Source organism: Pyrgilauda ruficollis, unplaced genomic scaffold (genome assembly GCF_017590135.1).
Source record: "Pyrgilauda ruficollis isolate IOZ18807 unplaced genomic scaffold, ASM1759013v1 scaffold4, whole genome shotgun sequence".
In the NCBI taxonomy this organism is placed as follows: Eukaryota; Metazoa; Chordata; class Aves; order Passeriformes; family Passeridae; genus Pyrgilauda; species Pyrgilauda ruficollis.
In genome coordinates, this window is record NW_024525489.1 from 12,105,271 (window position 1) to 12,130,652 (window position 25,382).

Consider the following 25,382-nt stretch of genomic DNA (forward strand, 5'->3'; position numbering starts at 1 on the left):
AGGGCTCAGACAAGCATTCAGAGAGGAGACATTTTCCTCAGCAGAGTAGGTATGAAACACAAGAGACCCCACCATGTAAATCATCAATTCTTTAATTCCAGTAGAACAAAATTCCAGAAAAATAATCAAACAAAACCCAACCGAAATACATTATGCTATCCTGGGGCTTCAGGGAGGCAGCAGTTTGGAGGAAGGGCTCTCCCACCCCAAAGGAATAAGAACAGTGTTTGATGCCTACTGGTAACATGGGACACTCCATGAAGGGGAGAGGGGAAGCCTGATGCCTCCTCACACCTCCTCTCCCCATCAGCTGTTTCTACACAAGCAGAAAGACACAGAACAAACAGGCCTCAGACTACCTGAATCACTACTAACAAACAGGGAATCATGCCCTCCTGCACCCTGCCAAAAACAACCCAAACCAAACAGAGCCAAAAGAATAGACACCACCAAGAAGTCAGTAGCAGCTGGTGGGAGCAGACCATCTAGATAGAGCAGAGGTCTGGCAGGTGAAGGAAGAACCTTCCTCCTTTAGTCTACCTCTTCCATGCGGGATGTATCTTCATCTCCCTCCAGAGGGGGGATTTCCTCAGGGACAGCTGCACTGGGCTCCTCTGCAGCCACCTCATCTTCATCTATGCCTGGGAGAGGGGAGGAAAGGAAGAGATAAGTCTCCAAATGACATCTAATCCCAGATGTACAGCCTCTCCCAGAGTAAACCTGGCTCCTGCCCCCAGCCTGAGGAATGGGGCTATTAGCATCCAATAGTTCACAAAATCATAGAATATTCTGATTCGGAAGTGACCCACAAGGATCACTGAAGTCCAGCTGCTGGCTCTACACAGGACAACCCCAACAATCACACTGTGTGCCTCAAGAGTGTTATCCAAACACTTTTGAATGCTGGCTTGGTGCTGTGACCACTTCTCTCGGGAGTCTGTTCCTTGGCCAACCACTCTCTGGGTAAGAAACCTTTAATATCCAACCGAAAACTCTCCTGACAAAGCTTCATGTTTCCTCAGGTCCTGTTACTGGTTACCACAGAGAAGATAGCAATGCAAGCCCCTCTGCTTCCCCTGGTGAGGAAGCTGTACACTGCAATGAGGTCACCTCAGTCTCCTTTCCTGCGGGCTAACAACTAATAATTGCAAGTCAACATTGTTACAAGTTATTGTCAACTCTAGCGCTAACCCTGAATCAGCAGCATCCTCCCAGTAACAGCTACACCAGTATATGGATACTACCTATGCCATTAGAGTGCACTCCTCAGCCAATTAAGATTAACTACAAAAGACTTGTTACCCAGCACCACAAAACCTGGAGTTTAGGCCAGGAGAATGTGGTTTAAGCCATTTCTCTAGAGAAAAATGCAGTAAATCCAGTCAAGTCACAACTAAAGCAGTTGCAAGACTCTAGAGCTCGTCAGTTTCCAACCCTGCAGGTTTCTGTTTCAGTGGACTCTGAACAGAAAATTGTACTACCGTACAGTCCCCTTACCTGCAACTTGACTAACAGAACACCCTACTCCTACTGAGACTAGGCAGCACAGAGTTACTAACTTAGTTGTGCCAAGCCACAGCACCTTCTGATTTAAATTTTTAGCTAAATGGTGAATTTGGAGGAAAAGGCTGTGTACAAGCACAAGCTGTTTCTCCAGATGGGTCACATGACCCATGACAGACTTTTCACATTTACTCTGAAGGAATAAAAAGCCTCAGCTTGTCATCTGAACATTGTGATGGCTCCTGGTGTTGTGGAGGACAGGGCAGTCCACCCAGAGTCCTGAGCCCTCCTGAAGTACCTTGTTCCAGGCTTACACTTTCTCCTGGCCACCTTATGTAAAGAGCCACTGCAGCACATCATAGCAGCATGGCTCCCTTACTGGCTTGCCCCGGCCCCGAGACACTAGCCTGACCAGTTAATGTGCCTTCAGGCCTGCTGCAGCATGAGAAGTTCATGGATACTCACCAAGCCCAAGTTTGATCATCCTGTAGATGCGGTTGGAGTGGGTCTGGGGATCTTCCAGGGAGAAACCAGAAGACAGCAGAGCAGTCTCAAAGAGCAGCACCACCAGATCTTTAACAGCTTTGTCATTCTTGTCAGCATCAGCCTTCTGGCGAAGGGTTTCTACAATTGGGTGGTCAGGGTTGATCTCCAGGTGCTTCTTGGCCATCATATAGCCCATGGTAGAGTTGTCCCGCAGTGCCTGAGCCTTCATGATGCGCTCCATGTTGGCTGTCCAACCGTAGGTGCTGGTGACGATGCAGCAGGGAGACGAGACCAACCGGTTTGAGACGGTGACCTGCCAACATAGCCGAGGGTTAGCTGAGTAAGGCCCCCCTAAGCCCTGGACTGGGCCCAGCCACAGCACACTACAGCCCAAGTCTTTGCCCCTGGTTCACCTGGGGACACCCCAAAGCAAGCAGAGATGCTCCAAGCAGCTCCAGGACTGCTACAGACTAATTTGGACAGCTCAGCCAGCACTTAGAGCACCCACTGCATGTTTCCCACACTTACCCTCTCCCATCAATGCACGTATTTGGGTCAGTGCCCCTCGCCTGCAGCCTGGCTGCTTAGAGCAAGATGGTGCATGCTGGGACCTCCAGTCTCCTCTAGCGGCTCCTCTGCAGGAGATGAGAGGCATGCATTGAGCGGGGGCCCTCACCTGCAGCACGGAGGACCCAGCCCTCCTCCCTCCAGCACAGGGCTAAGCTCCCTGTCCATCTCACCTTCTCCACCTTCTTGTCCAGGATTTCCTTCATAAGTTTGCAGAGGTTCTCAAACTTGGCCTTGCTCTCCTCCATCTTTTTTTTCTCTTCCTCATCCTCAGGCAGCTCCAACCCCTCTTTGGTGACTGATACCAGGGTCTTGCCATCAAACTCCTTGAGCTGCTGCACGCAATACTCATCGATGGGCTCTGTCATGTATACCACCTCAAAGCCACGCTTCCGCACACGCTCCACAAAGGCTGAGTTAGCGACCTGCTCCTTACTCTCCCCTGTGTTTGTGGAGGGTAGAAATGAAACATCACCAAGAGGTTACAGCAGGACAAACACCACCAGTCACTTGGGACCCCTAAAATAAAACTGGCAGCAGCCAGGGTTCTAGGCCTGCTGTCCTTTCCCCAGCCCCCAGGAATGAGCTGCAATTCAGCAGGGATGACCTGCTGAAGGCAGCAGGAAGTGTTTTAAATTAGGGTCCGTATGCAGGTTACCTGCCTCTGCCTTGCTAGGCTCAGAGGAGCTCTGGCTCACCTGTGATGTAGTAGATGCTCTTCTGATTCTCCTTCATACGGGACACATACTCGGAGAGCGAAGCCACCTCATCGCCTGACTGGGACGTGTGGTACCGCAGCAGCTCCGAAAGGCGCTTTCGGTTGGTGGAGTCCTCATGGATGCCCAACTGGGGGCAGAAGAGACGCATGAAGTCTCCAGGATAGGACTTGGATGCGCTTGGCTGGCCCTGAGGCACAGCCATCTGCCCAGCTCCTGATCATTTGGGTGTTTGGCCTAGGGCAGCCAGAGGGGACAGGTGCCCACAAAGGCACTCTGAAGCATTCGCAAGACCCAATCCCTTTATCCTAACATCCATGCAGAGGAGACAGAGCAGAGGAACAAGATTGCTCCTCAGGCAGATGGGTCATGGGCCCTTCCCTCCTCCAGATGTAGGGTGCCCAACTCACCTTCAGATTCTTGGAAAAAGCTTCGTAAAATTTCTTGTAGTTCTCTTTATCTTCTGCCAGCTCAGAAAAGAGCTCCAAGCATTTCTTCACAATGTTTTTGCGTATCACTTTGAGGATCTTGCTCTGCTGGAGCATCTCACGAGAAATGTTCAGAGGAAGGTCCTCCGAGTCCACAACACCCCGGATGAAGTCTGCATAGGGCGAATGAAAACAGGTGTCAGGTTAAAGATTCTGAGCTCCAACAAAGAAAGAAAAGAACTAAAACACTGACTGCTATGCACCCATACCAGCCAGTGCCTCATCCAGTCCCTCTGTACTGGAAGTGGTACCACAGGCTGTGGGGATTCCAGCTCTGCACTGGGAGGCTGAGGCAGGGGGCTCTTACTTAGGTATTCAGGGATGAGCTCATCACAGCTGTCCATGATGAAGACCCGCCTCACATACAGCTTGATGTTGTTCTTCTTCTTCTTGTTCTCAAAGAGGTCAAAAGGGGCACGGCGCGGGATGAAAAGCAGGGCCCTGAACTCCAGCTGCCCTTCCACAGAGAAGTGCTGTGGAACCAGGAAAAAAAAACAGCTGCTGGGGTGTTTCACTTCTCCTTTCCCCAGCTCCCACAGCAGGAAGGCTGAACTGCCACTCCTCAGCATGGGACTGGCAAGGGGGCACAGCAACATCTCTAGCATCCAAGCAGCCTGTATTTCCTCCTGCTCAGGCCCACTATCCCCTATGTGCCAAGGTTCCCTGGCATACAGCAGGCTTGGACAGAGAAATCAGTGCTTCTCTGAGACCCCACATCCTCCTGTCTTGCTTATGGACTGGCACTGCCAATCCTTCCACCTGCATGGCAGTCAATGCAGGTTGCTCCATCACCAAGTGGCCTGAGAGTGCTCAGTCCCACAGAGGCACAACCATATGGTGACTCTGGATAAGGGCTGGAAAAGGGCCCTTTGCCTCTCCCTGGAAGGCAGGGTAGCCCAGCACCCACCTTGACAGCCAAGTGGTCCTCCCAGTCATTGGTGAGGCTCTTGTAGAACTCGCCATACTCCTCCTGGGTGATGTCATCGGGATTGCGGGTCCAAATTGGTTTGGTCTTGTTCAGCTCCTCCTGGTCAATATATTTCTCCTTGATTTTCTTGGTCTTTTTCTTCTTGCCTTTGTCTCCCTCCTCCTCCTCATCAGAGCCCACATCCTCGATTTTGGGTTTCTCTTCATCTTTGGACACTGACTCTTCCTCCTTCTCATCTTTCTCCTCCTCTGCTTCATCATCACTGATTTCTTTCTCACGTTCTTTCTCCAGCTGTGGAGAAAGAAACAAGCAATAGTCAGGTTTAGCCTGAAGTTACCAGGAATCCTTTAGCTCTAGATGAAAAAAATGGTATCCTCCAAGGTCAAACAAATGCATCATCTGGAATGAAAGCTCTTGGAACCAGTCCTCAAAAGCCTCTCATCACGCAACCAAAAGCTGTGCCTGAGAAAAGTGGCAGGAACCCTTTTTCCATGGCTGATTTTAGATGATCTTCAGCTGCAAAGACCAAAGGCCTTTAGTGTGGCTGGATACCCACCTCCTCCACCTCCAGTAAGCCCCCAGCCTCAAACCACCTTTGGCCACAGAAGCTGAGAGCACCACTGCTCAGTACCCAGCAGCCAGGAACTGCACAAGGGACCAGAAGGCATCGTACTCTGGGCCTATTCTGTGCTCCTGTTTCAAACACCACCACCCCTGCCTCCAGCTTTCCATCTGGTCCCCACAGTCCTTCCCTTACGTACATAGAGCGTGATGGGGTAGCCAATGAACTGGGAGTGCTTCTTCACCACCTCCTTCACACGACGCTCCTCCAAGTACTCAGTCTGGTCCTCCTTCAAGTACAGGATCACTTTGGTGCCACGTCCAATGGGCTTACCTGCAATGTGGGGAGAGAAACATCAACATTTCAGGGCAGAGAGCAAGCGTGACCAGCTCCTTGAGCCTAAACATTATGTGACAGCCAGCATTAACCAGTGTGACTGACAGTGCAGCAGGGCTCTAGGGAGTACCAGCAGAAGGGGTGCTGCTGGCAGGAAAACGTGCTTGGTTTTTTGTACAATACGCACCATGGTCAGTTCGGACAGTGAATGAGCCCCCAGCTGATGACTCCCAAGCATACTGCTCGTCATCATTGTGCTTGGTAATGACAACCACCTTCTCAGCCACCAGATAGGCAGAGTAGAAACCCACACCAAACTGCCCGATCATGGAGATGTCTGCGCCAGCCTGTGAAATCAGAGAGCAGCTGCTAAGACCAGTGTGGAGGTAGAAAATGTCTGTGACTGATTCACAGCAGCAAAGAACTGGGTCAGGCACATGGAGAAAAACATGCAAGTGCGAACAGGCAGCCAGCTCTACCCTCAGCTCCTCCCTGGTGTTGGAAAGATAGAGGAAGCACACGTGAGTAGGCCAACATTTCCCATGGCAAACAAGGCAGCAGGGCCATTTTATTGTTTATTTATTATTTGTACATTCAGTGCCAGCCTGTGACCCAGGTGCCAGAGAACCCATGCAGCCAAAGGCAACCCACCTGCAGGGCTTCCATGAAGGCTTTGGTCCCAGATTTGGCAATGGTGCCCAGGTTGTTGATGAGGTCTGCTTTTGTCATCCCAATGCCAGTGTCCACCAGGGTCAGTGTGCGGTCCCGGGGGTTGGGGATGATGTCAATTTTCAGGTCTTTCCCACTGTCCAGCTTGGAAGGGTCGGTCAGGCTTTCATAGCGGATCTTATCCAGGGCCTAGGGGAGAAAGGGATGCTCGACACAGCCTCCCTACTCGACAGTCTCCTCCGTCCCTCCCTGCACAAGCCTTCCCGGAGAGCCGGGAATCGGCCTCTCCCCGGGCACCCCTGGAAGGACACCAGCCCGACCCCGACCACCCGGCAGAGGAAGGAGCCCACTCCCCCCCGGGCTCACGTCGGAGGCGTTGGAGATGAGCTCCCGCAGGAAGATCTCCTTATTGGAATAGAAGGTGTTGATAATGAGCGACATGAGCTGGGCGATCTCCGCCTGGAAGGCGAAGGTCTCCGCATCTTCCTCCTCGTGCTGCACTTTCTCGGGCATCTATAAGACAAACACATGCCTATTTTCAGTGCATTTTCAGGGTATGAGAACCAGAGAGAGGGCGGCGGAGGCGTCAGGCCCAGCCCCACGCTCCGTCCGGTCCCTACCGTCTCGGGCGTGAGGGACCGGCGAGAGGGCTACAACCCCTCACCGGCCGCTTTTTATAGGCTCGGAACGAGGGGGAGCCTCACGGCACATTGTATCCTTCCGCCTTAAAGGGGTCTTGGTCAGCGAACCACAGATCGATGGTGTGTGGGAGGCACCGGCGTTGCTGTTTAGCGGCCGCCATGGCGGGGGCGGGCGTGCAATGAATGCTCGGCTTCATGCTGCCGTTTTGCAGGCGTCAGCCGCGGCTCCCCGCCGCCCTTCGCCGCGACGCTCGGAGGGCAGCAGGACCGGGACCTCCTAGCGCCACGGCGAGGGGCGGCGGGGAGCCCCGGCGAGGAACTCTTTTCCGCACCCCGTCGCGGAGGAACACAGCTGCGGCTAGAAAACCACTTCCAGAGTATTCCACAGAGCTTATGGCGGCGCCTCTTGGGCTCTATGGCTGGCGCAGGGCAGCGGGAATCCGCAGTGCCCCGGCTTCATCCTGCAGCTCCCCCCGAGGCCGGGAGCCGCGTAGCTCTGCCGGCCTGAAGCTGCGTGGAGCCGCAGTACAGCGGGGAAGGGGCGGGGACAGAAGGTGTCAGGGCCGGAGTGTATGGCAGGCCCGTGTCGCTGCTGCAAAACAGTGTTTGGAGACGTTGTCTTTTCAGTGTTCAAGGGAAATAATAATAGAAATCAATCTTAAGTCTTTCCATTCCAGTATCTGCAGTACTCTGTCTGCTTCTGAGCTTCTCAGTGCAAGAGAGACATGGAGCCCCTGGAGCCAGTCCAGCAGAGGGTAAAAAAGACGATTAAGATACAGGAGCATCTCTCTTAAGAGGAAAGGATGAGGGAGCTGGGCCTATTCCGCCTCGAGATGGCTGAGAGGGGAGCTCATCAATAAGTATCTCAAGGGAGGGTGTGAAGGACAGAGGCAGGCTCTGCTCGGTGCTGCCGAGTTAATAGGACAAGAGGCAGAAACCACAAACTGATGCACAGGAAATAATACCTGAAAATGAGGAAGAACTTTACTGTGTGGGTGACTCAGCACTGGAACAGATTGCCTGCAGAGATTGTGGAGACTCCATCACTGGAGATGCTCAAGAAGTGTCTGGACACAATCCTGTGCCCTGTGCTCTAGGCTGACCCTGCTTAAGCAGAGGTGGTGGACCAGATGATCCACCATGTGGTGCCTTCCAACCTGACCTACTCTGTGATTCTGTGTTGAAGCTGTGGGTACAAAAGCCCTGACCAGCAAAGGAAGCTGGAAGTGGGATGGGGGATCCGAGCTCCCACATGGGTTTTGGTGCCTGGCAGTGCAAAGAGGTGATGGCTGTGAATGATGTGGGACAGAGGGAGGGGGATTCCCACTGGCAGGCTGGTGTAGTTCACTCCAGGAGCAAGAGGTGGCACTCTGGCTGTTCCCAGGCACGAGGAAAGCTCCCAGATGCAGTGCTGCAGGTCACTGCACCTCAAAATATGAAGGTCCATCTGCTCTTTATCAGAGGTGTCAGTGGTCCCTTGTTATACCTCGAGGGCAGCATCCCTGAGGTGCTGGTGGATGAGAGGCTGGCCATGAGTTCACCATGAGCAGTCACAGCTCAGAAAGACAGTGGTGTCCTGGGCTGCATCCAGAGCACTACAGCCAGCAGGACAAGGGACAGTTTTCTGCCCCTCTGTTCTGCTCTGGTGAGAGCCCACCTGCAGTGCTGCATCCAGCTCTGGAGTCCCCTGCACAGGAAGGACTTTCACCTGTTGGAGATAGTCCATAGGAGGAACAGCAACATGATCAGAGGGATGGAGCACCTCTCCTACAAGGGATGTCTGAATTTGGATCGTTCAGCCTGGAGAAGGGTTTGGTGTGACCTAATTGTGGCCTTCCAGTACCTGATGGGCACCTACAATAAAGATGGACAGGGACAAAGAGTATGTCATTACAGGACAAAGGGGAGTGGTTTCAAACAGAGGGAAGGTTTAGATGTTGGGCAAGAAATTTATTACTCTGAGGGTGGTGAGGCACTGGAACAGGTTGCCCAGAGAAGCTGTGGATGCCCCATCCCTCAAAGTCTTCGGGGCCAGGCTGGATGGGGCTGCAGTAATCTGGTGTGTGGAAATTATCACAGCCCGTGGCAGGGGTTTTGGAACTGGATGATCTTCAAGCCCCCTTGCAACCTGAACCATTCTGATTTTATGGTTCTACGATCCCCTTCCCACACTGGCTGTGTCCTCATGGCTGGGCCTGGCTGTGCAGGGCATGCACGCACCATTCCCACCATTTCTGATGCTGCCTGCATGGAACTACAGGGTGGTAAGGAAATGCCAGTGCCTTCTCACTTCAACCCTTGGTCCTCCACAGCCCCTCTCCCCTGTGGCGACAGAGACAAAAATACATACCCAAAGGAGCATTTTGTTCTTTTTATAGAAAATGGCAACTGTATAGACACATTTACGTGACAAGGGACATGAAAGCCAAGGGAGAGGTGAGGCCTTCCCTTGTAGCACACATGGGTAGGGAAGGCAGCTTTGTTGGGAAGGGAGTTGCTGCTTTTCCTCTTGTAACCCACAGTAGAACCTCCTGTCACACAACCAGGAGGCTGAAAAAAAAAAAAAACCAATGTCAGAATCACCAAAAAAAAAAGGGAAGAGAGGCAAGGAGAGGGGGAGAAGGTGGGGTGTGGAGACCTCCTCCTCCCTCAGCCTAGCCATGGTGTTGGCTCTTTCTGTGGCTGGGACACAGATGTCTACACTTCAGGGATACCACTGGTCAGGGGGATGTGCGTATAGCAGAGAGCAGGGATGGCAAGGCTGGCTGGGGCTCTCCTCGCCATTCACAAGTCTGTCAGCAGGAGGAGGGCTGTGGGATATTTCCAGGCCCCCTAGGAGGAGAGGAGAGAATCTCCTAGGTGCTTTGGAGACAAGGGCAAGAGGAGTAACACTAGTTACCAGCCTTTCACTCTCTCAGAGAGAAAGAGGCTGAAAATGGCTTTTGGCCTTGAGCCAGGGAAGTTATGCAGCATGGGAGGCAGCTGGACTTCTTGGAGATCCCGGGGGTCTTACAACACACACAGCATGGGGAAGGAGAAGGCACGTAGGCCTGAGGGCATCACACAGCTGAGCGTGGCAGGAACCAGGCCAGCCCTGCAGGAGTGGAACCGTCCCTGGCTGTAATGTCTGCTGTGGCAGTGTGATTTGGCAGGGACAGGTGTGAGCTGTTATTTCCCCACAGTGCTGAGGTGTCCAGGGCCTCAGTGGAGGATGCGGAGCCATCTCTTGGTGTCCCTGCACCCTCTGTGTGCCTCTGCTAGATGAGAAGTCGGACCAGAAAGGAGACAGCAGCTCCTAGGGCCAGACCCAGTGACAGGAAAAATGCCATGACAGCTCCAGCGGTCTCTGCTTCGTGCACAAGCACTTTCCTAGGGGAGAAACAGGTGTCAGATCCATCCTCAGGATGCATGTCCAGTGCCCCGCTGTTCAGTGGAGCTGGGAGGCTTGTAGCAGAGGAATGGCAAGAAGAAATCCCTCTTGGCTCCTAGAGCCACAAGAACTCCAAGTCTCCTCACTGTTGGCTCATAAAGTGCATCAGGTATGCCACCCTGAAGCTCCTGGCACCAGGGACATTCCTCTCTGACTCCTGTGGGGCTCCTTGTGCTCCCTGTGCTGGGGAAGGCTGCTCACCCTGCTGTGGGCACTGTGCCATGCTCTGCTCCCCTCCAGATCCCCGCTGCATCCAGCCCCTTCCCCTGTGTGGCAGAGCCCAGATAGCTTCCTCATCCCTAGGATATGGAGGCACAAGCCTGGGAGATGGGACACTGTGGGTAGTGACAATTCCCTTCTGTGCCTGTGGCCTCTTCTCCAGATGCCAGAGCTGGGCAGAGCTAGACTCCACAAGTCATTCCAGGGCTGGCATCTGGGGGCATAACCAACCCTTCCCTTGTCCCCAGCTCACACTCACTTTGGCCCGAAGCACATGCAAAGGCTGGCCAGGTAGCCATTGGAGATGGAGAAGAAGATCATGAAGATGATGTACCAGGCGTCATGAGAGAACACAACAGGCAGGTAATAACGGGGTTTCACGTTGCACAGCATGAAAAGAGGGACAAAGATGACACGGAGGACCACCATCACTGGCAGGAGGCAGCTGTTCATCCCGGGCTGGGAGAAAAACACAAATTGCTGAGCAGCTGAGAACTAGACATTCCCCATCCCATGGCGTGCTGGCAGGGGCTCTGCAGAGGCTGTCCCTGCTGCGCCAGGGCTGTGGAGGAGCCACAGAGATGGCAAAGCTGCTGAGAGACTTTCTTGGCTACAACAAATCCCAGTGTCACCACCTGCAGTCATAAGTAGGTTCTAGGTCTGAAAGCCCTGTTGCAGGTGACTTCAAGCAGCACTAGAGCCAAAATACTGAGCCGCGCTTGTGGGCAACTGTTAAGCCCCTGCTGGCAATAGACAGGCAGGCAAGAGAGCTTTGTGCACGCTCAGGCCGTGAGCCAGTGTGCAGAACAAGGGTGGCTGAGGTAAAGCCCCTCTGGCACCTCAGCGCCTGCAAACTGGGCTTTAGCCAGCTCTCCAGCATCCTACACCATCCCCCAGCAAGCAGGGCAAGATCCAGCAATCTGAGAAAGGGATTATGCTGGGGCTGTTTTGGAATGTGCTGGGAAAGGCGTGGACCAAGTTACAGTCTCCTTAGATTCTACCAGAGTTCCTGAGCAACTAAGGCTGGGACAAAGAAGGAGGTACCATCCCCCTGTGTTGTCCCTGCAGCTGGGACTAAGGAGCCCCTGGACTGCGACAGACCTCATCCCCTCAGTGAGGTGCCCGGTTCACAGATGACAGGGTTCATTGATCTGAGGTGAGGAGAGACCCACAGCTGCCTTGGGAGCTGCTGGGCTGGCGTGGCCACAGGAAACTCCATGAACACAGGAGGAAACTGAGGTTAGGCCAGCTGCCGTGTCTATGGGGCAAACTGGAGACAGCAGCTGCCTCTCCTGCTTGAGGAGAAAAAGAGTGAGTGGGGCCCCAACCAGGGAAATGTGGCCCAAACCACATGCAGTCAGACTTTCCACACAGCCTTGTTTTGGAAACATCTCCTGCTGGGTCATCCTGCCATGGAGGCTGTGGCCTGGACACCAGGCAAGGCGGCTCGTGGCCAAGACCGAAGGCAACAAGCAGTGATGGCCAGCGGAGAAGCAGCTCCAGGCCATGGGGAAGGCAGGCTCAGGCAGACCCCATGTGGGACGTGGTCCTAAGGAGCTTCTCTAAACAAACAGCCTGAACAATACAGGGGGAAACAGTGCTTGGGGGGGGGTGGGTGAAGGGGCAGGAAGAGACCCAGACAGGAAAGCCCCTTTCCTTGCCCATCCTGAGGAGATGAGAGCAAGGGGATGTGGCAGGGGACAGTTGTATGACACACATGGCATGGCCCTGCCCTGGTCTCAGGACAAGGGTCTTTGAAGCAGCTGTGTCCTGTGCCAAGGCCAGAGGTTTTATTTTGGGCTGCCCTGTCTTTCACCCTCTTTCCCTGTCGCCATCCTGTCTCGTCTTTTGCATAGCTGGAGTGAAGGTTTGTTTACAGAGAGGCTGAAATGGAGGAGGCAGCTTCATCCAAGCCATGCTGAAAGAGAGGTGGGAGGACAGAACAACACTGTGGTTCTCGGCTCTGACCCATAAATCTGCACTTAGAATTTAAAGCAGCAGTTATCTCTGCACCTCCTTCCTGCTCCAAGCCATGGATGGCAGCCCCAGTGACAGCTGTGGCTGAAGGACCTAGGGATAGACACTGTGTGGCATTTGCTCCCTGCCCCATACTTACCCACGTGAAGAGGGCAGTGAGACTGCGTCCTGTCCAGTCGAAGACGTTAAAAAGCAGGAAGCAGGAGACAGGAATGAAGTAGAGACCTGAAGAACGGGATGGTCAGTGAGAAGCCAAGTATGCCCCAATCCCTCATACCCACTGCACGGAGACTGACTGTCTTTCACGTCAAGGTCCTACCAGTTTCCCACCAAGGCCTGGAACGGTCTCCCAGCCAGGCTGGTGTTGACATCCAAACCATCACGCACAGTGGTTCCCTCTTCCCTTCCAGCATTCTGTATTGGGTTTGTGTGGCAAGGTTTTGGTAACAAGGTGGGCTACAGGGGCAGCTTCTGAGAGAAGCTGCTAGAAGCACCCCTATGTCTGACAGAGCCAATGTCAGATGGCTCCAAGACAGACCCACCACTGGCGAAGGTCATCAGTGACAGTGGTAGGGCCTACGGCTGACATATTAAAAAGCGAAAAAAACCTCTCAACATGTGCAATTGCACCCAGAGAGAGAAGTGAGAATATGTGACAGAAACAGCTCTGCAGACACCAAGACCAGTGGAAAAGGAGGTGGAGAAGGCACTCCAGATGTCAGAGCAAAAATTCCCCTACAGCCTGTGGTGAAGACCATGGTGAGACAGACTGCCCTCCTGCAGCCCAAGGAGGTCCACGGTGAGTCAATATCCACCTGCTGCCTGTGAAGACCACCCTACTCTGAAGCAGGTTTGCCGGCAGGACACTGCAGGGGACCCATGCTGGAACAGTCTGTTTCTGAAGGACTGTGTCCCATGGAAGGGACCCAGGCTGAAGCAGTTCATGAAAAACTGCAGCTCATGGGAAGCACTCACATTGGACTTCAAGGAGGACTGCCTCCCATGAGAGGGTCCCCATGTTGGAGGAGGGGAAGAGTGGGAGGTGTTCTCCCCCTGAGAAGGAAGCAGTGGCAGAGGAAATGTGTGAAGAACTGAATGCAACCCTCATTCCCCATCCTCCTGCACTACTGCAGAGGGAGGAGATAAAGAAATCGTAAATAAACTTAAGCCTGGGAAGAAGGGAGGGGTGAGTGCAAGGTGCTTCAAGATTTAGTTTTTATTTCTCATTATACCACTGTGATTTGACTGGTAAATAAATTAATTTTCCCCAAGTTGAGTCTGTTTTGCCTGTGACAGTAATTGATGAGCGATCTCTCACTGTCCTTATCTCGACCCAAAAGCCTTTTGTCATATTTTATCTCCCCTGTCCAGCTGGAGTGGCTTTGGTGCGCACCTGGCATCCAGACAGGGTTACCCCACCACACATGCCTTCAAGCCCCACCTCCTTTTCTCCCATTTACCTTGTTCTCAGTTTTTTCCTACCTCGCCCCCATTCCTGGCACACTTACCCCATTTGTTTCCCTCTCCGAGGACAGTGGACACGTTAGCTGTGATGGCAGGAAAGACGCCGATGGTGACAGTGAAGACGAAGCAGACAGACAGAGCCAAGACCCAGAGCTAGGCAGATGAAAGAAAAATGCTGGTACCAAACACAGGGCAAGAGACCAGTGCAGGGCTGGTCTCCTCTCCCCATGCTCTCCTACACCTGTGCCCATCCTGGAAGGAAGGACAGGACAAGGCTCGCTGGAAACTCACAGACCTTCTTAAAAATAGCAATGACAGAGGGCTGCTCATCAGGGTTGTGGATAGGGATGATCTTTGAGTTATTCTGCTCCATCCCGTTCTCGTCTGCAGGGAGAGACACAAGTAGGGCACAGCAGACCCCAGAAAGCCGCAATCTAATTCAGTCCTTCTTTCTTTAAGCTCTTTCCCTTTTCTCTTCCTTCTCTCAGCCCCTCACCTTTCTTAATCAGGTCTCTCTTGGTCTCCAGCTCTGCATTGTACACGCGGTACTCTGTCTTGTCCTTCATGGAGTAGTATCGGAAGAAATCCTGCAGAGAGACAGTGGGGAAGACTCATTCATGCATGCAGAAAGAAGGCTGCCAGGGGCTGTGTGACAACAGCAGATATGGGCAATATGGGCTAAAGCATTCCTTCCAATTATTGCCTGATATTGATGCTTTCCTGCTTACCCAGGGACTCAGATACCCCAAGTATACTGGGGTATCTGTGGTGGGAAGTATCCCAGAGTGCTCCCTTGGGACACAGGAGAACCTGCCCTGACACAAGAAGTGAAGGCTGCTAGTGGGCCATGGTTCTTGTGCTGGGATGCACAAAGGTCCAACGTTCCCAAGCCCTTCCCTACCAGGACAGCAGTCTCACCATGTGAGGCAGAACTACGTAGGAGACGATTGCCAGCACGATTGTCACACAGGCCGTGGTGAAGTAACCGATGAAGCTCTCGGGTTGCTGGGCACCAACTGAGAGCACAGGAAGGGAGAGGAAAGGAAGATGATGACAGCTGAGAGGAGCAAAGCCCTGCTGCCATCTTCCACATAGCATGACCTCGGCACATGCTGTGACAGCAGTGGTCTGGGAAGGCCCTGTCACCTGCAAGGCAGGGATTACTCACTGGCAATACTGCAGATCATTGCCAAAGCAGCGAATGTGCCTGCCAAACCCTGCCCACTCATGATGGGAGCCGTGTAGCTGACAGGCAGGAGCCCTGCCAGCCCAAACAGGCTGCTCTGAAGAATGGCGCCGAAGGCTGCAAAGGGGAAAGATGAGCAGATATGAGAAACCAAAGGCAAGGACGGACTGCACCTCTGCAGGGAACCAAGGCCCCTGCCCTGCGAGGCAAGGCAAGTCCCCCTCCCCCTTGGCTCTCCCACAGTGAGGTTCATGCTTTTCTCCCAGAGGGATCAGCCCTAGCCATGTCCCTCTCCTTCCCCCACTGCTTCACTCACAGTTGATGAAGACAATGCTGATCATGGTAAAGACGAAGAAGGGAAGAGGCTCCATGGGGACTTTCACCATGATCGCGGTGACTAAAAATACCAGCCCAATGGCCACCAGGCTGCCTGAGATACGGATCTGCTGGGGAATCCTACAAAAGAAGGTCTCAGTGAGGAAAACCCAACCCCCTAAAAACCTGGGGCTGGGACCAAGCTCTAACTGTGGGATCCCAGCCAAACCCTGAGACAGGAGACTGGTGTTTTGCCTTTGACTGGGCTGTAGCTTGGCTCAGTGCTGGGACAGGAGAACAGGTCAGGGCAGGGTGGCCCTATGGGGACTGGCAGGGGCAAGGACAGAGCAAGGCTCACCGCTGATGGATGAAGGAGTTGAGGCAGGTGAAGATAAGGAGGGGCACCATGGCGCAGAGAGTCATGAAGTTGTCAAACACAGACTGCAGGTAGGAGGGTGTGAAGGTGGCCTCACCAGTCTGGTTCCTGACGTGGCTCGTCTCCTCCGGGTCCGCAAGGCGCTTGATGAAATACTGCAAAGGAAGGAGCCTAGTGGGGCTGAGATTCTGTGAGGCCTTCCAAGGCCACCCTTATTCTTTGTTCAGACCCATGCCCATCCCTTCTGCTGCCTCAGTGCCACTCGTCACACCCAGGTCACGCACGCTTGTGGTCCTCTGCATGCTGTGCCATGCTACCACATCTATACCATGGTCCCTAGACACGACAGGGGACAATTACTGTCATGGACAACAGCAGGAGGGAAGCCCTCACCTCTCTGGCAGTCATGAAGAAATTCCATGGCAGCAGTGTTCCCAGGCCGAGGATGAAGAAGATCAGCCAGACAGCCTTGTACCTGTGAAGGGGACAGAGTGGGGTTTGGAGTGGAAGCTGGGTATTGCTTCCAACTGTCCCTGACCCTGTGGTAGGAGGCACCAGACAATATTTACTGCCCTGCCCCACAGCCCTTGCTAGCCTGGGCTGCCAGAGATGTGGTACTGCAGAGGGGCCCTCCCCAGGAGGCTACGAAGGCAGAGAGAGGTTGGCTGCTCCTCAGCATGTGGCACCCAGATACACAGCATCCAGCACAAGGTGTGGGAGGGAGTTAGGCTCCCCAGGCGTGTTTACAGGGGACTATTTACAGTTTACAGCCCATTTGCTGTGGCAAAGCTTAGAAAGAAGGGACAGCTTGGTAGCCCAGTTAGCATGCAGGAGAGGGTGTCTCCCAGATGCTGGGTCCCCCTGTCCTGTCTCAGCTCCTGGTATCCTGGATGTGCCCCCTCAGCAACATCAGAACCCACCATTACCTATCTTGGGGCCCGTCTCTTGCTGTCATCTTGTGTGGCAAGAGTTAGCACAGGTCCCAGCAAGTCTTATGGCTGCTCTCCGTCTGGAAAACAAACAAGATTTTATGGGAAAGTGAGAGACACATGCCAGGCAGGGCCAACACTGGTTTTAACCCCAACCCATGCTGCCAGTAAGTGTTCCACAGTACTGGGAGTCAAACACCAACCCAGAAAACGATGAGAGGACAATGCAGGAGCTTTGAAAACCTGCAGCTCAGAGTCCTTAAGCCAAGGGGCTGTGGCACACAGCCTTATTCTGCTAGCCAGGCACAGCAAGCCTTCCCTCCAAAAGGAAACTGCTTTCCCAGGCTGCTCATGCTGGCTGCCCAGCTGCTTGCAGTAGGCTCTTAAGGGATTTGTGAGCCTGCAGCTCTCTGTCCCCAATCCTGGGGCTGTGAGTGAAGCATGTGCGCAGTGGGCTGTGTCTGCCCACCCTGCCCGCCCCTGCTCCCTCCAATGCCCCGGGCAGGCTCGGTGGCACAAAAGATACATTTAATTCAGCAGCCTCTCCGGCCAGAACCAGCAAAACTCCCGTTTTCAATTCCACTTCCCTGGGGCTCTCACAGCCCTTTCCTGGGTCACCTTGAAAAGCCAAGGGCGTCCCTGGCACTGCTGTCCCCTCCCGAGCACCCACCGCTCCTTTTTTCCAATCACCACCTGCCCAGGCGCTGCACCGCTCAGGTATCGCTCTGAGACCCCAGAGACCTGGTCCCCAGAGCCCCGAGAAGAGACTTTCCCTCCCCGGTCCCCCCCTCTTCCCGGGGCAGAGTGGGATTAGCCGCCAGGAGGAACCGCAGGCCTGCCTTGTCCTTTTCCAGTCGGGGCGGCGCAGCATGGGGCGCTCCGGCACTTCTCCCAGGGCTTCACCTGCAGCGGGGCTGCCGGCGCCGTGTCCCCGGCGCCCCCGGGACATGCCCCGCGGATGCCTGCTCCAACGCCGCCTGCAGCATCCCTGCCTGCGCCCCGCCAGGTAGGGCGGAGGAGGAGGAGGGGAGGGGGAGGAAGAGGCAGGCAGCAGCATGCTGGGATCTGTAGTCCCTGCCAGCCCCGGCACGCACTGAAGGCAGCGCAGCCCGTCCCTGGCGCAGGTGCCCGCGGGCTTCTGGGCAGAGCTCGCCTCCTCCTCCGGTAGGATCCTGCCGGCTGGGAGCCTGAGCTACGACTGAGCCAAAACACAGCCGGTGGGATGTGGAGAGGGATTTTGGAAGTCCCTTGGGCCGCTTGGGAAAGACAGAGCAGGACAACAGTATGTCTGCAAAGGATCGAGGGCTCTGCCAACCCGGCAGGTGCCACCGTGTTGATGTCGGAGCCATCTGCAGCACCGCTCCCCTGCCTTCCCAGACAGAGAGCTCGGGGGCATGACAGCTTGCCCTTGTGAGCCATCCGGGCTTCCAGAAAAAACAACCCAAAATCCCCTCCTGGCAGCCTGCCAATGCCTCTGCGGGGAGGAGACATCCACATTCGGGATTAGCAGAGAGATCTGCAAACACAACTGCCATCCCCTCGCACACAGAAACCCCACCGGGGCCACTGCTTGTCTCCAAGCAAACAGATCTCAACCCAAAATAGGCACGAGAACCTCAGCTTTCCCCGTGGGTCCCCAGCAAGCCCCAACATGCTTCCCCTTGCCAGCCAAGCTGCTGATCCCGCTTCCAGCCCCCACCGGCTCACATCGCTGTCCCTAGAAACAGAAGCAGGGACCGACCCCATAGACATACCTGGGAGAGAGGACAGAGCAAGGGTGAGCCCTGTGTTCGGAGTATTTGAAGGCAGTGTGTCCCCTGCTTCCACACTCCCTGCCCTTGGGGTGAGTGGCAGGCCCTGGCTCAAGTCACGGGGGCTGGAGCCCCGTGGGTCTAGCGGCACCCGCAGAGGAGGAGAGGTATCGGGTACCAGAGCTGGCACACAGCCCACGTCCTGCTGCCCAACCATCCAGGGAAGGGAGGAACGGAAGGGAGCTGAGGAGGAGATGACAGGAGCCGGGGGTGTTGGGGAGGCGGCAGGGGGGCTCGGGAGTAGGATTCTGGGGGTGCTAGGGCAGGGCGCTCCGCCATGCTGCTTTCCCACCACCTCCTGCTTCCGTCCGGAGAGTGCCCACATCCCTGTGTCAGGAGCCCAGCCTCCTTGGCAGGCACTGCCCGGCCCGCAGTCTCCTGCCTGCTCTGTTTGTTTTCTGTCTCACTTCGCTAAATGCCTCCTAATGTTTTCCACAAAGAGACAGTGCCTGCCAAGGGCAGCAGTCATTACAGCAGGAAACACTTCCAGCTGCTGGCTGTTATAAAGAACCCTACAACAAACAGAAAAGGTTACATCCAGCTACAGGTGGCAGCCCTGCTTCCACTTGGGGAGAGCTGCCCTACCCGATGGGACATGGGACAGATGCCACTTTTCCAGCTGGCACAGCACAGCTCCAACCGCCCCCTGCAGGAGTCTGCTGGTGTTTAGCCCAGCCACCAGCTTGGTGGCTGCACATCCTGAGGGACACAGAGAAGGAGGAGCGATGTGGGGCCTTGGCATAAGGACATCCCTTTTCTTCCTGGGCATAGAGCAGTCTGTCTTAACCCCATGGCAGTGATGTGTAAGCAGAAGCAAGATCACAAAGAGTGGACTTAACAAACCATAAACTAGAACATTTGAGCAGGTACAAACAAGAGATGGCACAATTTTAATTGCCCATTCATGACACACAAAGACTGTGACAGATGCTGAGTGACACCCTCGGTGGCCATATGCTGCCCCATTGCCAGCCAAGCCCTGGGAGCTGACGGCAGGGCTAGCTGTCACCAAAACTGCCTAACCTCTGCAGAAAAACCCGCACTGCAGGACAGCCACACCTGCAGGCAGCCATTTGTCACCTGGCTTTGGACACTTCCCTACCTCTCCCTTTCCCCACATCACCTTTTCCTGCTGCCTTCACCAAGGGTGAGTACAGTGCATGCTTAGTTTCCCAGTCAAGCAATTCCCTGGTGCCATGCAGCATGCTATGGCACCATGGAGTTATACCCAGAAACACCAAATTTTTAAAGAAAAGCCGTTTACACCACACCAAGTGTAGAAGTGTCCTGGCAATCCATAGCCAAGGGGTTGCCAGCAGATACACTGGCAAGCACCTCATGTCCTCCTGACACCACTTGTCAGGGGATCATTTTGCAGGGATAATGTCAGTACTTCCTCCAAGCACGGCCAAGATGGGACAGGACAAGTTGCCTCACCAGCTTTTCACCATATCCCCTATGTCCGCTTGCCCACTGAGAGACACCAGAGTTCTCCTGCCAGGAAGGCTGATCCAGGGCCCCCTCAAAGTTTATCTGCAGGCACGCAACAAGCCCAGCACAGGTATGCAGGTCACATGAAACCTTGGTGGCCATGACTCAGCTGGAAGATAGGAAACACTTATGAGACTGCCTGTTTCATGAGATTTCATATGCGTGCCTGAACTCTGACCATGCTGCTTGTGGATCCTCCTACCTTGTGCTGGGGTGCAGGCAATTCCATCTCCACCTTCGGGACACACGCTTGTATTTCACAAGACAGATGAGTGTGCACAGTTGCGCACCACCGCTGTGGGGCTGAGACAGAAACAATCCCTCCCAAAACACGGGGAGGCAGGTGCCTTGAGTCAAAGGAGAGGCTGGTCCAGCTCAAAGGCTAGTCTCCATCTGAGTGCAAAAGCAGATGGTAGGAAAGAGTAAATGTGGCATGGGTTGTGGACTAACTGTCCAACTGTTTCCCCAGCCTTCGAGCTGGAAGGGACATGATGTTCATGTGTTTTGTAGCCATGGTGGGTTTCACTTCTGTGAAATCCTGCTTCCCCCTTCAACTCAGGAGCTCCTGAGAGGGGCAGCAGCCCTCCCCACATGCAGGGCCTCACCAGGGCTCCTTTCCCTTCAACATCAAAGGATGGATGAACATTGGAGTGGCTGCTTTACAGACCTGGATTGTATCCACCCAACAGCACATTCTTCAAACAAAAATTCTAGCTCACTTAGTCATTCAGGCATGGCTCCATGCCTTCAGTCCTCCTTGTTGCTTTTCTCCAAATCTTCCCTGGCTCCTCTCGATCCTTACAGAGATGCTGGTGCTGGGGGCACACAGGGACTGTGTGGGGGTGAGACACCAGTTTGAAGAGTGGCACAAAGTTTTCCTGCTTTGCTTCTGCTTTGTAACTGGGAAAGACAATTCAGTGTGTGTTTTCATACACACTGAGCTATCTGAAATAGCCCCAGGCCTTACTGTGAGTGGCCAGCTCATGGCTGGCTCAGTGTATAATCTTGTTTGTGGATTTGGGGCTTCTTCCCTTCCCCCCTTGTCTATCACTTGATATTTATCTAAACTGAATTTCAGTTGCCTGGTGTAATGGTTGTCAGTGCTCCTCCTAGCTGGCACTTGTCCCCATGAACCTGAGTAATCCAATCACCTCAGCAAAGCCCTGTCATCTCATTGCTCATTCTCTTTTCCAGGTCACTCATGAATGTTGAAAAAACATGTGACCAATGCAAAGATCTCTTTTCTCTGGAAAAACTGACTGCTGACTCCTACACCCTCTTCCTGTTTTCATACTAATTATGGAGCTGAGTAAAGACTTTCCCTCTTGACCAGCAAGTTCCCTTAAGAACTTGGCTGAAAGCTGGAATTTTTTTGAGGAAGCAGTGTGGGCACTCTGAGCCCAGACTCCCTAGGAAGTGCTGCTCCAGTCCTGGGGGCCTCGCCACAGGAGCCTCCCCACGTGCCCCGTGCCCTGTCCCTGCACAGACACCCAGGACATGTAGCAGATTCAGCAGTTGGCTTTTCCCTGAACTTCCTTCAGCCCTTCTCAGAAAATAACGTCATATCTTTCCCTCCTCCCAGTCACTGGGGGCTGGAGCAGTTGCAAATGAATGACTAGGGGGCACAGTCACAACCAGACACTTCACCCTCCCTTTCCTTCTGGGGAACATTGCCTGGCCCAAGACACTTGTTGCTGTTTACCTTTGCTTTCTACCTTTCCTCTGCTCTGAGCTCCCCAAAGGAAGGTGGAAGAAACTGCTCAGGCTCTTGTAGAGCTAACAGAGAGGTAAAAGCTTCATCTGTCTTTTCTGCTATGGCCTCTCTTCCTCTGATCCCTCACCCATCCAGCATCCTGCTGCAGGTTTCCTAGTCCTGGAGTGCTTTTTGGCTGTTTCCATCAGCAAGCTGATAGCACTTCCTATTCTTCTTGTATTCTCTCCCTCTCAGTAAACAGCCTTGTGATGCCATCTGCTCTTCCAGGCCTACTCCGTACCTGCATCCTGAGGAGACAGCTTAGCAGGGGAGCAGGAGGGAGCAGGTATTTCTGCTTTCTCCCTTAATTTGCTGTCTGCAGATGAAGTCCTCTGCTTTGCCAGGGCTTGGACAGCAGAAAAAAAGCACTTACAAGTTGCTCTGTGCAGCACCCTCACCCCACAGAATGAGGGTCCCTGGGCAATGTTTCTGACCCGTTTCACCTCACTCCCTCCACTGCTCCATTGACTTTTGAAGAGGCACCTCTAAAACTCCTCTGCCTTTGGGCTTGCTGCACTAGCAGCCACCACAAACTCCTCACAAAGCAGCAGCTGTGGATACTGACCCTGCTCCCAGCACTTGCTGTTATCTCAGATGCCGGGTGGCGAAGGAAGGGGGAGCATTCAGCCCTGGTGTGTTTTGAACTGCGTAGACCAACCAGGCTGAAGTTCCTTATCTAGAAAGTTCAAGGAGCCCTGAGAGGCTCCCTGGGGGCCCCCGCCCTAGGCAGGTAAAGTGATCCGGCTGAGCAGCAAATTCCCCAGGAACTCCTGCACTCTCCCTGAAGGGCTTCCCACCAGGCAGAGGGCAGAGGACAGTGACAGGGAAGAGGCAGCCTTAAAACTACCCCAGGTGGCAGAGCTGGGACTATCCCACCCATTACTGAGTCCTAGGAAGCCCTGGATATCCACCTCTTCAGCAGGGCAGCTGAGTGCGTTCCCAGTCCCAACTAATACTGGTCATATGCCATGGAAGCAGCCCCAGGATGAACCCACACACCTCTCTCCTCAGCACATGGCGAGTGCCCAAGCCCAAGTCCAATCTGGTCCCTGGCCAGAGAAAACCCCCCAGGAGCAGAGATGGGCACTCCTGCCCAAAATCCCATCAAACGCTGCAGAGGGACACTGCAATGTCACCCCAACAAGCTTACCAGAAGGGCAGGGCGGTCCCAGCCCCTTGCTCCTTGTCACTTCAAGCCACAGGACGATGCAGGGACAATGCAGCCTTGGGAGACGTAAGAAAAGCCCCACAAATATTGGAGCTGTTGCCTGCTCCAGGGCCGGTGGTTTGGGGATGCAGGAGGATATACAAGTTCCTGGGGAAGGGCAGGAGCAGGGGGAAAACGTCATTTACGTGCAGGCGTCAGAGGAGGAGAGATAAGCTGATCTCAGCAGACTGTTTGCAGAGACAGGATTCTTCCAAGAAGCTGGTTTCTCTGATGGCACCCACTTAGGCTGCTCTCCCCAGGGAAAGGACCATCCCCTCTAAGCCACAACCCCAACCTGCCTCTTGGGAGGCTCTGGAAGGAGACACGTTTTTCCAGGGCTAGGTTCAGTTTCCTTTTGTGGGAATTTAGAAAAATAAAGACCCTTACTCCCAAGGGCAGAAGGAGGGATTTGCTCAGGGCTTCACTCAGTGCAGCTGCAGAAGCCTCCAAGCCCAGGCAGAAACCATCTCCAGGATCTGGATGGTGCTTCCAGGCAGCTTTCAGCACCTCCAGGAGCAGCAAGGAGGTGGGAAGGGGCACAGAGTGACTCACTGTGGGCATGCACAGCTCACCAAGCTCATGACACCTGACCATGGTTTCTTGAGGGACCACCATGGGTTTGGAGAGAGCCTGGAGATGCTTTGCCCCAGACTTTCATCCTTGTCCAGCAATCCTCTGCAGCTGGCAGACCCTCACAGCCCATGTCTGCAGGGCTGGCCCAAGTCCCCAGGGATGCCAGGCTGGCCAATGGAGGTGCTGCTCGGGGGCCATGGGGAGGGGAAGTGCTGCAGGAAGGGGTACTTCCCTCTAACCCATCTGGGGGCTGCAGCAGGAAGAAGCACAATGGCAGGAAACCACATTTCCACTTCCAAATGGAGAAAACCTTACAGGATACCTGGGCAGAACAACCAGATATCATTAATGTAAAATTCATCTGGGAGCACAAGGAGCAGCCAGAGGAAGCCCTGAGCTGGAACGGGTCCTCCTTGCATGGAGCAGCCTGGGTCTCGATGCAGTAGTGGCACAGGCCACCACATGCCAGGACAGCCATGCACAGAGGACAAAGGCAATCCCAACCTTGTACACAACACAAGGCACAGTTATGGCTCTTGCCTGCCCACAGGCAGTTCCTTATTTCCACCCAGTCAGGTGGGAGGAGAGGCACTCCCTGGGGGGTTGGGACAGCACTTAGGTAAGATCCCTTGGGATCAGATGTGCCTCTTTTGCATTAGCAGCTTTCCCCCTCCCTGCATTCATGCTTGCTCAAGAGGAATCCCTGTCTCTGTCTGCACCATGATATGTTGGTTGGCCACACCTTGGACAGCAGCTGAAGCGGGTCAGAGGGATGGGCTGAGCCTACAGGACCATGTCCCACTTCCCCCTCCTGTCTGCAGCTGAGGGGAGCAAGGGTGAGACACAGAAAGAGGAGCCCACAGCAAAACAGACTGAGAGCAAAACAGCTCTTAGCCAGACAAGTCTGAAGATAAGGACTCACTGAATGTGTGGGAGGAAACCCAGTGGATAGAATCCCACAGCATGGGGATTTAGCTGGCCACCTCCTGCACCCCACAGCACATCCACCTCCCAAGAGAGAAGCTGTCCTTTGAGCTCTGGCTCCTTCCTCTATGGAGCCAAATTCAAAGGTGCAGAACTGGCAGGACTCTCCAGAGGCAAGAGCTGCCCAAACCCAGTGGGAGCTGCTGAGCTGCTGCCCCCCAAGAAGGTGGGAGAGCATCCCCAGGGCTGGGCAATGTGAACCTTGCCGTTGTACCTGGAGAGCCCAGCAGAAGGCTGCAAGTCCTGTTTGGGGTACTGGCCCAGGAGAAGATATGATTTTGCTCCTCCTCAGCAGTTTTTTAGAGGCTAGTCTGGGCTGCACAGCTGTTTCCAATTTAGTGGAGGACAGAGAAATGAAACCAAAGCCAGAACAACACAATCTTCCCTTGGTGTCACCATCTCCTCAGTATCCAAAATTCAGAGAGGAAATTCCTCCCCACTGAGCAGCAGCCCCCTTGGCAGAGGATGGGACAGACATGCAGGAGCCAACCACCACTGGCCTGTGGTGAGTCGAGGCTGGCTCTGCCCTCTGCATGTCCCAGTGGCCAGGACAGAAATACATAGGCTATTTTGGGTCCCCACAGACCAAAGGGACCTTTTGCTTGCAGGCCAGCTCAGAATAGGGGCCCTGGCTGACCACTGCTTTTGGCATTTAATGTCTCAGCCCTACTGAGAAAGGGGATGGTGAGCATAGAAGCCGGTTTTGGGACTTGCCAGGGTCCTGTGCAGTCTGTCTGTCAGCCACCTGTCCTGCCAAGAACCTGCTCTCTG

The 25,382-nt window shown here is 54.2% G+C and overlaps 2 protein-coding genes across 10 annotated transcripts in view; both read right to left on the reverse strand.

Moving 5' to 3' along the window:
- Window positions 1–76: 76 nt before the first annotated feature.
- HSP90AB1 (heat shock protein 90 alpha family class B member 1) lies at window positions 77–9,118 on the reverse strand. Of its 2 annotated transcripts, none has more exons than XM_041476934.1 (12): window positions 6,876–9,118; window positions 6,622–6,768; window positions 6,238–6,444; window positions 5,774–5,933; window positions 5,450–5,583; window positions 4,668–4,979; window positions 4,068–4,233; window positions 3,683–3,873; window positions 3,255–3,402; window positions 2,730–2,998; window positions 1,969–2,302; window positions 77–641 (listed from the first exon to the last, which is right to left on the reverse strand). In XM_041476934.1, exons 2-12 carry the CDS (start codon window positions 6,766–6,768, stop codon window positions 532–534), a joined length of 2,178 nt encoding a protein of 725 aa, XP_041332868.1. In that variant the 5' UTR covers window positions 6,876–9,118; the 3' UTR covers window positions 77–531. The 2 variants fall into 2 exon arrangements, 1 of the variants encoding a protein (XP_041332868.1); XR_005955914.1 differs by lacking the exon at window positions 77–641 and adding an exon at window positions 2,518–2,624 and having other exon boundaries at window positions 2,164–2,302.
- Window positions 9,119–9,252: 134 nt separating this feature from the next.
- SLC29A1 (solute carrier family 29 member 1 (Augustine blood group)) overlaps window positions 9,253–25,382 on the reverse strand; it is a 33,417-nt gene continuing 17,287 nt past the window's right edge. For 4 of the 8 annotated variants that reach the window (XM_041476935.1, XM_041476938.1, XM_041476937.1 and 1 more), the window contains 13 exons: window positions 22,998–23,162; window positions 16,790–16,872; window positions 16,257–16,338; window positions 15,846–16,018; window positions 15,489–15,628; window positions 15,155–15,289; window positions 14,905–15,002; window positions 14,483–14,573; window positions 14,282–14,370; window positions 14,031–14,139; window positions 12,662–12,747; window positions 10,805–11,004; window positions 9,253–10,265 (listed from right to left, as the gene is read on the reverse strand). In XM_041476935.1, the coding sequence (XP_041332869.1) occupies window positions 10,154–10,265; window positions 10,805–11,004; window positions 12,662–12,747; window positions 14,031–14,139; window positions 14,282–14,370; window positions 14,483–14,573; window positions 14,905–15,002; window positions 15,155–15,289; window positions 15,489–15,628; window positions 15,846–16,018; window positions 16,257–16,338; window positions 16,790–16,818 (1,344 nt within the window). In that variant the 5' untranslated portion in view covers window positions 16,819–16,872; window positions 22,998–23,162 and the 3' untranslated portion in view covers window positions 9,253–10,153. Of the gene's footprint in view, window positions 10,266–10,804; window positions 11,005–12,661; window positions 12,748–14,030; window positions 14,140–14,281; window positions 14,371–14,482; window positions 14,574–14,904; window positions 15,003–15,154; window positions 15,290–15,488; window positions 15,629–15,845; window positions 16,019–16,256; window positions 16,339–16,789; window positions 16,873–18,546; window positions 18,569–20,040; window positions 20,204–20,296; window positions 20,488–22,997; window positions 23,163–25,382 lie in introns of those variants that run through there. The other 4 variants (XM_041476936.1, XM_041476941.1, XM_041476940.1 and 1 more) reach the window with 3 other exon arrangements.

Bases quoted from the DNA above. Each gene is read 5' to 3' on its own strand.
- HSP90AB1 (XM_041476934.1), bottom strand. From the start codon at position 6,768: ATGCCCGAGAAAGTGCAGCACGAGGAGGAAGATGCGGAGACCTTCGCC. The intron at 6,445-6,621 runs GTGAGCCCGGGG...TTTCTCCCCTAG, and splicing joins TCATCTCCAACGCCTCCGAC to GCCCTGGATAAGATCCGCTA. The intron at 2,999-3,254 runs GTGAGCCAGAGC...CCACAAACACAG, and splicing joins GAGCATCTACTACATCACAG to GGGAGAGTAAGGAGCAGGTC.